Below are 15,094 nucleotides of genomic sequence, written 5' to 3' on the forward strand. Positions count from 1 at the left end.
TTTTGGTCAAAACACCTTTCATCGGATTATTTTGATTATCAATACTTATTGAAGACATGCTACGACAAAACCTATCCAAGAACACTGTCAGGCACATAAAACTCCTTTTTATAAAACATTCAAAACCACCACTCGTTTAGCTACAAGCAATTTCTCCCATTCTTTGTCAGTGCCTAAATTGAAACACAAATTCTATAAACAAGGTTTCTTTCCTAGCACTATTCGCCTGTAGAACTATTGCAGGACTGCTTTCCAACTGACTACAACATAGTCATCTTCAAATCCAATCTAAACAAATTCTTGTTGAGCTGTCCTCATAAATAATCAGATTCTACTTTATTTCCACCACTACAGATTACTAAACTGTTATCTCACCTGACTACAACTTGGATGTCTTCAAGTCCAACATAAACAAATTCCTGATGAACCGCCCCCTTAAGACACTTTATCAAATCTCCAATACTAATGATTACTACAATACTATCCCATTGATTACCGTACATGCAATAACCCTTATCCATGAGTGGCCTCCAGGCCTTGATAAGTGGTAGCCACCATGTAAAAAAAAGTCTCAGTGATTACCTTATACTCATTAACCCATATCCTCGAGTGACATTCTAGCCTTGATAAGTGGTGGCTCTTGTAAAAAAGCAAAACAAAAAAAACAAACTTTTGTGTGTGTCAGATTCCAATGATTGGCTGAAACAATTGGTTGATAAAAAAGTTTGGTAAATAAGAATGTATGGCTTACATCTCCATAGTTCCTTCTTTGCTGCTCTACCTCGGGCCTCTTTACTGCTTCCAGGACCCCCTGGAGATTCTTGACTGCCAGGAAGTCCTTCCGTTTCCATTGGGCTACAGGTACTTGGTTCCATACTAACAGATGATAACGAATCTCTACCCGCTGCAAGCAACAAGACCATTATTGCAAATAAGAGAATGTGATAATCACTCAGAGATACAAAATGAAATAAAAATGATAAAAATTTATTTTGTATTTTTAGTGTCATTAATTATTATCTATATAATAATAATGATGACATTATTATTAATTATTTCGCTTGTTAGTACAGACAAGGAAGCAGGAAATAGGAGGGGGGGGATTTCTAAGTCTAACAGTCCATGGGAAAAAACTATTAAAGTAGAAGGCTTTCTGGCATCTAAAGATCTCGACAATGAAGAGGTGGGATTTTGTTAGTTGTCGAATTAGTCGATAGTATGTACGTTGATTAACAAAAATGGTGATTAATAATTAATCTGATGCTAAGACAACCAATTCCACTTTACCCATTTTAAAATGAATTGTTTCATAATGAAATTATAGCACCCCATTAAGTAAAACAGTACAATTTTAAAAAATATACAAAGTGCCTTCAATAAATTTACAGACTTCTTTTGTATAGGCATTTAAAATTGTTGTAGACTATTGAAAATTCACTATGTTATGGCTTATGAGATGACTGACCAATTTTTATGATTTCAGGTCCAAATGGAATTGGAATACACATTACTAAAGTCAGATTGTCACAGTTGGTGAATTTCAAAAATGCAATCTGAATGATACAGACACTTTAGAATAACGATATGAAATAAAATTCTGTTTTAAACTTGGAAAAAAAATGCCACAGAAACGTATGGAATGCTTCAGACTGCTTTTTGACCATCTTGTATGAATTGAGCATCAGTTTCCGAGTGGCATAAGGGATTCAAGGAAGGCAGGGAGTCTGAAGGATGATGAGAGATGTGGGAGAAGTAAGGAAGTCAGAACACCAGAGTTGATTGGCCAAATAAAGAATTGCATGTCTAAGGACCATCGTGTGTCTATAGAGATAATAAGTGCACAGTTTGATGTCAGTGTGGGAACTGTACACACAATTATTTGTGAGGAACTGAAGATGCGGAAGATTTGCGCGACTGCACCAGTCAAAAAGATTATTTGACCAAGACAATTCCTCACCCCCAGACCTTGCTCCCTGTGACTTTTGGTTATTACCTAAGCTCAAGGAAAACCTTAGAGGCTGTCGTTATGAGACAATTGAGGAAATATTTTGGTTGTATTAATGGAGTATGATCCCACACAGTCGGACGATTCTATTTATAAACGATGCTGCTAAGAACTGACGAATCAAATTAATTCACGTTCTGCTACCAACCAATCAGAAACCAGAATTGCTTCATAAATATTAAATCTTTTCTGGAGCAATTTCACATGTTTTTTTCCGTCTTGACACGGTAAGAATATTTTGTTCTGTGGAACTGTCTACTACAAACAAGTCACCTCCCAGGACTTGTGTGTAACAGCGAACCATCTGAAACTGTTCTGAAACTCAAAATGGCTTACGTTTCTAAAAGGTTATGCGCCCAGCGTGCGTCTATATTTCGATGGATCCGAATCAAAATTCGAATTGTGGCAAGTTAAATTTCTAGGATATCTATGAATCCAAAAACTACACAAAGTACTACAAACACAACCTGAAAACAGAAACAACCCCGAATTCATTGAAAAGAACGCAACTGTCTTTGCGGAATTAATACAGTGTTTAGATGACAGAAGTCTATCACTGGTAATGAGAGAAGCCCTGGACGACGGCTGCAAAACATTAAACATTGAGAGAGCATTATTTATCGAAAGGAAAACCCAAAATTATTTCTTTATACACTGAACTAACCTCTCTAAAACGAATGGAAGCCGAAACTATTACTGATTATATTATAAGAGCCAAGACAACTGCAAATTCTTTAAAAATGTCTGGTGAAGTTATAAGTGACAGTCTGTTAATTTCCATGGTCCTTAAGGGATTACCGAGTGATTTCAAGCCATTTACCACCGTGATAACACAGAAAGAAAAACCCATGACTTTTAGCCAATTCAAGGTAGCACTCAGAAGTTATGAAGAAACTGTAAAATGATCACAGAAAAAAACGAATCCACAAATATCATGAAATTTAAAAATACACACATAAAAACACCAAAATCGAATTATACCCATGCCAGGAATAAAAAACACAACTTTGCCAAAAGCAAGTTTTTTCCTAAGAAAAGTACAAAAATTATTTGCTATAATTGTGGACGACCTAATCACAAGAGTTTCCAATGTAGATACAGGACTCAAAATGGCGACTACATAAAAAATATAGAGAGCTCTGTTAGCGAACATACATTTTTATTTTCGTGTACATTTGATGCTTCAACAAACAATAATAATTTTCTTGTCGATTGTGAGGCCACAGCACATGTGATTACAAAGGAATCTGATTTTATCAATTTTGATCCCAACTTTAAGCCACAAAATCATTTTGTAGAACTAGCTGACGGGAGTCGAGTCAATGATATCGTTTTGAAAAGAGGCAATGCGAAAATCTCGCTAAAGAACAATAAAGGTGAACTGTGTGTCTGTATTCTAGAAAATGCTCTTCTAATCCCAAAATTTAAACAAAATATATTTTCTGTACAAGCTGCCACAAAACAAGGTGCAAATATAAACTTTAGCCCCAATAAATCAAAACTGGTATACCCGAATGGAAATGTATTCGATATTAAAGAAAATGGAAGACTATATTATTTAAATAGCGTAGTCCCATCAAAAACCGCCTGCCATGATCTACAGACATGGCATAAAATTCTTGGACACTACAATATTCGTGATATCAAAAAGTTGCCGACTGTAGTTGATGGAATGAAAATACAAACATCACAAAACTTCAACTGCGACGTCTGTATGCAAGGGAAAATGACAAACTATCAAAACAAGATACCAGACAAAAAGGCCAAAAAAATCCTATCAATGGTGCAGTGTGACTTAAACGGTCCCGTAGAACCGATGGCCAGAGAACATTATAGATATGTGTTGAATTTCGTAGATGACCATTCAGGTTTAATAATGGTTTACTTTTTAAAGAATAAATCTGATACCCTGCTAGCAACTAAGAAATATATAGCCGACATGGCCCCCTATGGTGAAATCAAGTGTATTCGCTCTGACAACGGTACGGAATTCACCAATAAAGACTTTGAACTTTTACTAATTAACCATCATATCAGGCATGAAACATCAGCTCCTAGATCGCCACACCAAAACGGGACTGCTGAACGTGCGTGGTGGACACTTTTTGAAATGGCAAGATGCCTACTCATTGAATCAAAACTTCCTAAAAACCTCTGGACGTATGCACTTATGGCGGCAGTTTATATATGCAACAGGTGCTTTAACAAAACACTATCTAAAACTCCATATGAATCTTTCTGCAGTAAAAAAACAAATTTAAGCAGAATGCATATATTTGGTTCAACTTGCTTCGCATATATAGAGAAAGAGTAAATTGAATATTAAAGCCGACAGAGGTATATTTCTTGGATACGATAAAAACAGTCCAGCCAATTTAATATTTTTTCCCAATAAAAAGAATCCGGTGTGTAAAATTCACAGACACGTTTAATTTTACAGACGAAAACCCGTCATATGAAGAGGATGAAATTATATTACCTCAAATAATTAGAACAAACGAAAACAATAAAAATGACGGAGACGAGAGTGTCCATAATGATGATGATGATAAAGTCGAAAGATATCCCAAAAGAAATAGAAGACGACCCGATTTTTTTGTGGTCGACAATATAAAAGATTATCAAATCGACTATTGCTATTCAATGGAAAATGTGCCAAAAAGCTTCAACGAAGCAATTAATTCAGAACATTGTGCTGAATGGGAAATTGCCATGAAAAAAGAAATAGATGCCTTAACCGAAAATGATACCTATATGGTAGTGCCTCTCTCAAGAGATAAACATGTTATTTCTACCAGATGGGTCTTTACAAAAAAAGAGTGCAGCATCAGGCGTAGAATAGTACAAAGCAAGATTAAAGAATACTTTTCTACGTTTTCACCGACCACAAATCTAACGATAATCAGAATTTTACTGCAAGTCGCGTCACAATATGACCTAAACATCCATCAAATGGACGTAAAAAATGCTTATTTGAATGCCCCAATAGATTGTGAAATTTATATTACCCCTCCAGAGGGATTTATAATGAAAGATAAAAATAGCGTGTGGCGATTTAACAAGTTATTATATGGTCTAAAGCAGAGTGCTCAGTGTTGGAACACAATATTTCATGATTATATTATTAAACAACAATTTAAACAATGCGCTGTATAACCCTGTTTATATACCCAACGCAAAGACGATAAATTACTGATTTTGGTTTTGTGGGTCAATGATATTTTAATCGCATCAAATTGTGACATAATGTTAACTGATGTTAAGAACAAATTAAGTAAAAGATTCAAAATAACCGATCTTGACAAAATATCCTGGTTTCTTTTTTTTTTTTTTTACATAGACGTCACCACTTATCAAGGCCGATAGGCCACTCAAGGATAAGGGTTAAAGAGTGTAGAGTAGTCAAAAGGACAATATAGTAATCGATAGTAATGGAAGTTCGGTAAATTTGTTAAGTGGAACGGCTCATCAGAAACTTGTTCACGTTGGACTTGAAGACAACCATATTATAGAAAGCTGGAAAGCAGCAAAACGGAAGACAATTCCACAGGCGTGCAGTTCTAAGGAAGAAGCTTTGATCATGGAATCTATGTTTAGGTTTAGGTACAGATAAAGAGTGGGGAAAATTATTGATAGTGTTTTCAGCTAGTCTAGTGTTTCTTGTGAAAGTTTGGCGAGGGGGGACCATAGATTGAAGCTCAGTCGAACACTTTCCATGAAAATAACGATAAAGCAGAGACAAACTCGCAACATCTCTTCTGTGAGACAGAGGCTGCAGCGAAGAGAAAAGGACATCTCCCATCAGGCCCCGAAGTCTATTTTGAACTCTATCAAGGCAGGACAAGTCTTTTCTAGCAGCTCCTGCCCATATGTGGCAACAGTACTCCATCCTTGGACGTATCTGGCTCTTATATAGATAGAGAATTGCATCATCAGTGAGATATCTACTGGATCGATAGAAGGATCAGACCATTTTTCCAGCGGCCTTGGCAACAGATTTGATGTACGTATTCCATTTAAGATCAGGAGTAAAGGTCAAGCCCAGAAGCCTGTCAAAACTTGAGGCCTCCCCAAGACGAGAGCCATTCATTTCAATTGATGCCAGATGTTCTGGGGATAGAATTTACTCAAAGCAAAAGACTTGTTACGATGACTCAATCGAGATACATTGACAAAATACTATTAAAATTTGGAATGGGAGAGTGCAAGAAACGCTCTACACCGGTCGAAAATGATATTAATAAAAATATACACACAGAATCTGAAATAATAAATGACACACAATATCGCAAAATTATAGGTAGTCTTATATATTTAATGACTGCAATCAGGCCCGACATATGCTATACAATAACAAAACTGTCACAAAAATTATCATGACCAACAATGAAGGATTTAAACAGAGCTAAACAAGTCCTACGTTATTTAAAAGGAACTAGTGAAAAAGGAATCCATTATTTTGAATTATATATCATCAGAACAAAATATCGCTGATGTATTTACAAAACCCGCAACAAAGATAAAGCTACAACGTTTTTTCTCAAAACTTGTTGGGGAATTCGACTGAATAATTTTTTTTTCCACTGCCCTGTATGTATATAGATTTCTATATATCAAAAAAAAAAATAGTCTTGGACAAGACGTTAAACTGTATCCATTTTATTTGTATTAACACTTTAACCTACTAATGTGTAACTAATACTTTTGCTTAAAAAAAAACAAACTCTTTGTAATTTTCCTTTTTGACATTTGAACACAATTAAAAATGGCGTCTTTTTAAATGCTAAAATTCTAAGATCCAAATGATTTCTAATTTTTGTTATGTCTAAGTGAATATAAAAATATTTTTTTTTTTCTGAGCAGAACAAACACAAGGGACTTCCCCATTATAAAAAATAGGGAGGATGTTGCAATATTTTGGTTGTATTAATGGGGTATGATCCCACACAGTCGGACGATTCTATTTATAAACGATGCTGCTAAGAACTGACAAATCAAATTAATTCACGTTCTACTACCAACCAATCAGAAACCAGAGTTGCTTCATAAATATTAAACCTTTTCTGGAGCAATTTCACATGTTTTTTTCCGTCTCGACACGGTAAGAATATTTTGTTCTGTGGAACTGTCTACTACAAGCAAGTCACCTCCTAGGACTTGTGTGTAACAGCGAACCATCTGAAACTGTTCTGGAACTCAAAATGGCTTACACTTCTAGAGAAACCACGGACAAAAAACAGAACAACTCCAAGAATACGAAAATATCTATGGAGCCAGAAACCTTTTCCTTTCTTTTCTAAGATAACAACCATCATACCTGACAATGGTTGAAGACTACACCAACCAAAACATTGCACAAATAACACTCAATAGTCGGATCAAAACAAGTAATGTAAATTTTCTATTTTTTATGACAAAAAAAGTACTTTGCAATAGTCAAAATATAATTTTGAAAACATGTTAAATTGATTGCATTGTGCAAAACACATTCAGAAGCAAATATTAAAAGTTACATTTTAATACAATTTCCGAAAAAAAAAAAAAAAAAAAAATTAATATCTGCTGAAATAAAAAGAACAGAATAAATTTTCTGAATTTAAGTATTCACATGAATTTTGTTTAAGAAGAAAAGATGAGAGAAAAAGACGGGGAAAGATAGACAGAAAAGGAGAGATAGATATATACCAAAAAAAAAATGGAGACATTTTCCCTTACCAAATCAGATTAAAAGAAAGTTACTGCATGTAATTACACCTGGAGTTTTGAAAAATACACACACACACACAAAATATATATATATATATATATATATATATATATATATATATATATATATGCACAGACACTCTCTCTCTCTCTCTCTATATATATATATATATATATATTAGGTTGACAAGAAGGTTCTTGCAGAATTTTAAATTTTGATTTCAAATGATTTCCAAATAAGTTTTTGTGATAATACCTTTACTTTATATCATTTTAAAGAGCGTTTTTATATTTTAAATTACAATAATTTTTAAACACTTGGATCTTTTTTTTAGAATGTTGAATACAAGATGGAAAAAACCCCCCAAAAAACAAATTTGCACAATCTTCTTATTTCAATTCAAGCTGGGCCAAAAAGTTGCTGAAACAGCTCACGATATCAACGAAGTGTTTGGCCCAGGAACCACGACTGAATGTACAGCCCAATGGTGGTTTTAGAAATTTTGTGGCAGTGATGAAAGTACTGAAGATGATTAGCATAGTGATCAGCTATCGGATGTTGACAACGGACATCGGATGTTAAGAAACCAAGTTGAAACCAATCGACGCATAACTGTTTGAGAACTTGCTTCTGAATTAGATGTAACATATATGACAATTTCCGATGAGAAATTGAAAAGACAAAAAAACTTGATGATTCACAAAATGAAGTGTTATCTTCTCTTATGCAACAAGAATGACTCGTTTTCTGACTGGGTGGTGACTTGTGATGAAAAGTAGGTTCTTTACAACAACTAGCAATGCTCAGCTCAGTGGTTAGACGCCGACAAAGCTCCACGACACTTCCCAAAGCCAGAGTTGCACCAAAAGAAGGTCATGTTGACTTTGGTGGTCTGTGAGCAGTTTCATCCATTAGTTTTTGGAATGCAAGCGAAACCATTAGGACAGGGAAGTACGGTCACAAATGGATGAAATGCATCAGGGTCTTTGACAACAACACCCCGCATTAATCAACAGAAAAGACCCAATTCTCCTCCACAACAATGCCTGACCGCACATTGCTAAACCGACCTTGCAGAAGTTGAACCTAAGTGATATCAAAGATGCCTTCAACGACTTCATTACCACCAGAAGCAAGATTTTTATGTTACTGGCATAAATACACTTGTTTTTTTTTTTTTTATACATAGGCGTCACCACTTATCAAGGCCGATAGGCCACTCAAGGATAAGGGTTAAAGAGTGTAGAGTAGTCAAAAGGACAATATAGTAATTGATAGTAATGGAAGTTCGGTAAATTTGTTAACTTAAGTGGAATGGCTCATCAGAAACTTGTTCACGTTGGACTTGAAGACAACCATATTATAGAAAGCTGGAAAGCAGGAAAACGGAAGACAATTTCACAGGCGTGCAGTTCTAAGAAAGAAGCTTTGATCATGGAATCTATGTTTAGGTTTAGGCACAGATAAAGAGTGGGGGGAATTATTGATAGTGTTTTCAGCTAGTCGAGTGTTTCTAGTGAAAGTTTGGCGAGGAGGGACCATGTGTTGGCAAGAATGTGTTGATTCTGATGGTGTTTAAATCGATCAATAAATGTTTGTTTGAACTGAGATGTTCATCTAAATTTTAAAGTTAAACCCACAAAAACTTTCTTGTCAATCTGATATAAAAGTTATGTGACATAAAATGTGTCTGTATGTTTCTTGTCTGCATATCAATTACACATTGTTATTTGTGCTGTACACTTAAAGCGTAAATCTATAGCAATTTTGGTAAAGATGGTTGAAATGGAATTAAAGAGCATGCAAGGATTTAGACATAAAATATAAGGAAAAAAAAATGTATAATATCATATAAATCAACAATGTTTCTTAAAAAAACAAAACAAAAAAAAACAACTTATTTTTATAAACAATTCACAGTGAAATGAGAGAGAGAAATAGATAAACCCGATGTTGTTTAAAGACATGGATTATTTCCCTTGTTTTAAAGACATGGATTATTTCCCTTGTTTTGTTGACTTTCTAAAATAAGATTCAATTAAATAAAGAAAATACAATGCACAGTAACTACAATTTTTTTTTTTAATTTAATTTCATTTTACTTGCTTCTATTTACTTGCTCCCAATGAGGGCAGAATTAAACAAGGTCAATTTTTAATGGGAAGAAAATTCAGCTCCCTAACATGGACATTCTGGATTAGAATAAAAAAAAAATTATCTCAATCCAGAAACACTGCTCTTTCACTAACAGAGGACAAGAAAGACTAATGCATCATTAGAACAGATACTACACCTTACTCTGAGCCAAAAATGCCAAGAAGTGTTTCGGGTTTAGGACAACAAAATTAAAGAAAAAAAAAAAAAAGAAACAAGAATTCATCTTTGCAAGCCAACAACCACTAGGTTCAAGATCACCACTAACACCAACCTTCGTCTCTCTGCCTCTCTCTGACCTAACCTGTCAACTCTTTTATACATGTCTCCCGCATGATTTCCACCCGAGCACACCTTTAAACAACATACCTCCCTGATCTCTGGATCACATTTCATAATCCCTCATTCACCGTGACGGTCGTCTTTCCTTACTTGCTCTTTGAGGTGTCTTGCCATCCTCCCACTGCACATCGCTTTCCACCATTTCATTTTCCACTGGCCTGATATCAAGGATATGTTTCGGTACTCCGTCTACTGCAATGTTGTTGCTAGTATTATTCCTAAGTCGGGGCAGCTGCTGGCACTTCGGCTTCACCTTGACAGCTTCCCAGACTCTTGCAGTTAACTGCCATGTGACCACTCTGATTACAGCTGTAGTACACAGTCCTTTCCAAGAACTTCCTGCAGTCTCTCCACAGGTGCGGGACTCCACATTCGAAACATGTGCCTCGCAGTCTCAGGCAGTTTTTGCTCTCATCCTTCCATGCTGTTGCCACCGTTCTTACGGCCCCAGAGGATTGGGTGCTCACTAATATTCTTGCAGTTGGGAGTAGATCACTCACCTCCAAAGTCTTGATACCTGGGACCTGCTGCAGCCTCTTGGAAATCTCCTCTGGCAACTCGGTAACGAATGCCATCTTTGCTACGTGATTCGCTACTTGTCTCCAAATTCCTGCCAGTTCCACCAATCTTTTGACTTCATTTGCATACACATCGACGGATTCCCCCGTCCACGTCTTCTCTTTCAATTTGTTGTACGCCTCAAACGGCCCTTCCACAAATGCCTGGATCAATCTGGCTATGATCGTCTCAGCATCCTCCTGTTCATGGGAGCTCAGCTCCAAATATAGGGCTAGTGCATCACCCTCCAGGAACAACAGTATCAATGTGGCAACGTCGCCTATCTTTAGGAGCTTTGCCACTAGGTCTACTTTCTTTAACCAAGCCACCACATCGCCTTCACCACTGAACGGCTTTATCATGTTGTTCAGGCTGGTAGCTATTGCCGAAATAGCTTGAAGTGTTTCTGGTTTAGGACAACAAAATTAAAAAAAAAAAAACAAAAAAAAAAAAAAAAAACAAGAATTCGTCTTCGCAAGCCAATAACTGCTAGATTCAAGATCACCACTGACACCAACCATCGTCTGTCTGCCTCTCCCTGACCTAACCTCTCAACTCCTTTTTTTGTGAAGAATGACACATTGATTTCAGCTGCTAGGACCCTGATCTTCAAGGTGCAACAGCGAAAGACGCCTACTTGCCAGTTCCAATGCCTGTGAGAGAATCCGACCACAGAACCTGACGTAGACGATCACCTAGCCGCATCCAGGTATTGCCCGGACTTGGGGTTGTGAGCGCTGTAAACCCTGAGTATCAGCGGGCTGATTCTGAGGGTCTGAGAGAGACGGGTGCATGTTGAGGGGTCCAGTACTCGACAGAGTAGAGGTGTGGCCACACACACTTAGGGTTAGTGCACGTTGCCTTATATCGTGTGTGCATGGCCTGTGGGTACTGTTGGAGTTACAAAAAGACTTTCTTCTAGTTGAGAACGTAGCCAGCTCACTTTTATGTAGACTTCAAGTCATGTGTTTCAACTAGAAAATAAAAGAAAATATACTGTTGGCTGTCTTTTTCAACTCCTCCTGGATTGTTTTTACTATGTACTTAGATGGGAAACACTTTGGTAATATGTAAGCTACAATCTTAATAATCTTGTACGCCGAGGTCAATTTGCAAATATAATGAACATAACAGACTCTGAAACTATCCATTATGATTTATGCCAGCCAGATGCTTTCCTGTGATAAGAAATAAAATTAAAAATTAAGATTTAAAAATACTTTCTTATCATGCAGATGGATGCTAGCAGGAAGCTACTCACCATCATCCAGTTTTGCTAAAGTGCTGCAAGTAAAAATCTCTGAGAAACTATGCGTACTACTCAGGATGTCTGAAGTCAACCCCAATACAATGGCTACCAGTAGCAAGCTCAATCGCACCACCCTACTTAAAGAGAGAAGAGGTAACTCACAAATGGATTCAAAACGTAGAGGAGGACACCAGGGACTTATCAATCCAACATATTTTAAAAGATGACCCAGGTACCTCCAAACTAAAAGCCCAAAAGCCCTTCTACATCTCAAAAATAAAAAAATTTGACTCGGTTGAGACATGGAAGAAGAAACAATACATCATTGAAGACTAAAACTTTGCGTCTCCCAAGTTTTGCTACAAATAGTAGGAAGCAGTGGGTAGTCGCAAACCAGATCAGAACAAAACACTTCAGGACTGCAGTAAACAAATACAGATGGAAAGAGATAGACTCCCTAATTTGTCCAAATTGCAAGGAAGCATCACAGGACACAGACCACCTAATCCTACATTGTCGAGTCACCTGACTGGAAGGGAACTATGCGACAGCCCATCTACCTGACGACAATTCCTCAGATTGGCTAAAAAAATAATGATATAAAAATCTAACCCATACGATATTACTGCTGCCAACATTTCATGTCTGCTCAAGATATGATTCAATCCAAATGGTTGATCTAAGTTATGGATGCAGTCAAATCAATTCTTATGCACTCAGATAATGCTCCCTAGTGCTTAGATTATCCAGGTGTGTTATGGAGTTGATGCAGGACCAAACCACCCGAGAAGTCAACAACGTAAGGCATACAAAATCCAATGTCCCTTTAGTAATGATACATTGGTAAAAAAAAACAAAAAAACAAAAACAAAAAACAACGCAAAGCCATAATTTTACAATCATATTTACAGATTTTCGGTTGTTATTAGTAATTCTGAATGTTCAAAATGTACCGACTATGATAATTCATCTGTTCATACTGCATGACACAAAATAATAACCTTTAAAGACATCAGTTAAAGTGAATTAATTCTTACCAGGCCTCTTGACATTCAATATCTATTTATATTACTGTCTCTATAACTAAGTTTATCAATTTTTTTTTTTCATTGAATTAGAAATGTATTTATTAATGTATTTATTTATTTATTTATTTTTTTACTTGTCTCCCTACGAGAACACAGTTAGATACAAGGTCGGTTTTTTAATGAAGGGCAAAACCAGTTCGACAAAATGGGGCACGTATTAGTCATGAAGAATTTCTTCTCCACTAATCGAGACCACAAAATTGAAATGAAAGAAAGTGGAGTGTTGCATCAGAACAGATACTACACTTTGATCCTGGCCCGAAGGCGAAGACCCCCCCCCCCTTTTCTATTTATTTACTGTAATTACTGTGGATAGTTATGTTAATTAACGTCCTTTATTTCTTTCACCTCTTTCTTTTGTTATTTTCTGAATAGTTTTTGAGCTAGAGAACAGCTACAAAAATAAGGGAGATAATCCATATCTTTACCAAACATGCAGACAGTGTGAAATACTAAGTTTAAAAAAATAGAAATTTCATGTAAAATAGTTGACATTAAAGCAAAGGCGTAGATTCATTACACATAATATCCACTATATGTGTGAATTAACATCAATCATACACACACACCCCCATAAAGTAAAGTTCCCTTGTAAGAACTAAAACGATTAAAAAGTTTTCCTGAGTGAGATTAATTCATATATATTTTTGTTTGGTTTACTTGTTATTGCTTTACGGCATATCAACCCTTTTTGGGTTATTTAATGCTGAATTTAGTAATTTTGAAAAATGTTTTTATGCTTCAAGTTCTTTATTTCTTCAAATATTTATTCATGGAGTTTGGTTTGGTTGTTTTGTAAAGGAAAATTGTTGTTTTTGTAAAACATGATTGAGTTTTGCAAAGGGAAAAAAAACCCCAATAACATCAATGTTTGGTGCATTTAAGTTCAGAAAGCCAATATCTTCACACAGCCTGATCTGATAGCACCATATATTTTTAGCAAAAATGGATACAAGTATCCGGGATATTCCAATAGTGTAGATAAAGATAAGTTCAATGATTAACAGGTTTTATCTGTCATAGCTTTCACACGTTAATTGGGTAGATAAAAAAAATTAAACATTTTTAAAATTCCAAATATTACAATCAAGCTCAGAAAAATAAACATTCAAAAATATCTATTACTATATATGTGCATTTAAAAAAAAACAACAACTTTTATTATCAAAATTTAAGTTTCAAAATGTATATGATTTTTTGGTGTTTGTGTAGATTGGTGATATTTTAAATGAACACATTTCAGGTGAAAACACTTTTATATAATTACTAGCGAGGGGTACCCGGCGTTGCCCGGGTGTTTTTGGGTGTGTGTGAAAAAAAAGAGGTGGGTTTGAAAGAAAAGGAAGCTTTTACGAAAAGTGTGAAAAAACAAACAAACAGGTGCTCGTTTTTGATTGACGTGACGGCGATTTTGTGCGGGACAGTTTTTAATGAGGTCAATTGTTTGTTTTGAAAAAACCCGCGCTGTCGACATTGAACAAACTGACTCTGGGCCTGTGATTAGAGTCGAGTTTCGCTTTTGTTTATACCGAAAACCGAATGTAACGCGTGCTGATGCGGGAAATGTGGAATAATTAAGATTTGAAAGTGAATAAAATTAAATAGACAGGCGAGGTCCGCAGGTAACTCTGAGATATTACAATTTATGGATGATATAAACAGTTTTAAGAAGTTGCGAAGCGAGCGAGCGGTTCTCCGAAAGAAGCCTTTTGCGGACATCACGGAAAAGCGAACACACACACATACACACATACATTTTCGCTTTTATATATATAGATGTGTCATGTCAAAATTAGTATAAATCCAAAAACTTATAAAAAAATGATCCAGTAAAAAACTTAAATATATGTACGAATAAAATTTTTTGAACTTATCAATTTAGAGTAGGGGAGGTAACTGCAAAACTAAATTATCTCCTTTGCTTTCAATTAAGACCTGCCATTTCAAGATACAAAATGTCATAGTGTTATTGTGGATAATTTTTTTTTTTG

The 15,094-nt window shown here is 35.7% G+C and overlaps 1 protein-coding gene across 17 annotated transcripts in view; it reads right to left on the bottom strand.

Moving 5' to 3' along the window:
• The window catches only part of LOC145291930 (1-phosphatidylinositol 3-phosphate 5-kinase-like), a 279,737-nt gene that overhangs the window by 54,799 nt on the left and 209,844 nt on the right, over positions 1 to 15,094 (bottom strand). For all 17 annotated transcript variants that reach the window (XR_013869506.1, XR_013869503.1, XR_013869501.1 and 14 more), the window contains one exon: positions 752 to 904. Coding sequence is in view for 4 of the 17 variants with exons in the window: in XM_080137845.1 (XP_079993971.1) it covers positions 752 to 904 (153 nt within the window). In the remaining 13 variants the exon portion in view is untranslated. The remainder of the gene's footprint in view (positions 1 to 751; positions 905 to 15,094) is intronic.

This window comes from Euprymna scolopes, chromosome 13, assembly GCF_053919585.1.
Source record: "Euprymna scolopes isolate OS-2025 chromosome 13, ASM5391958v1, whole genome shotgun sequence".
Lineage (NCBI taxonomy): Eukaryota > Metazoa > Mollusca > Cephalopoda > Sepiida > Sepiolidae > Euprymna > Euprymna scolopes.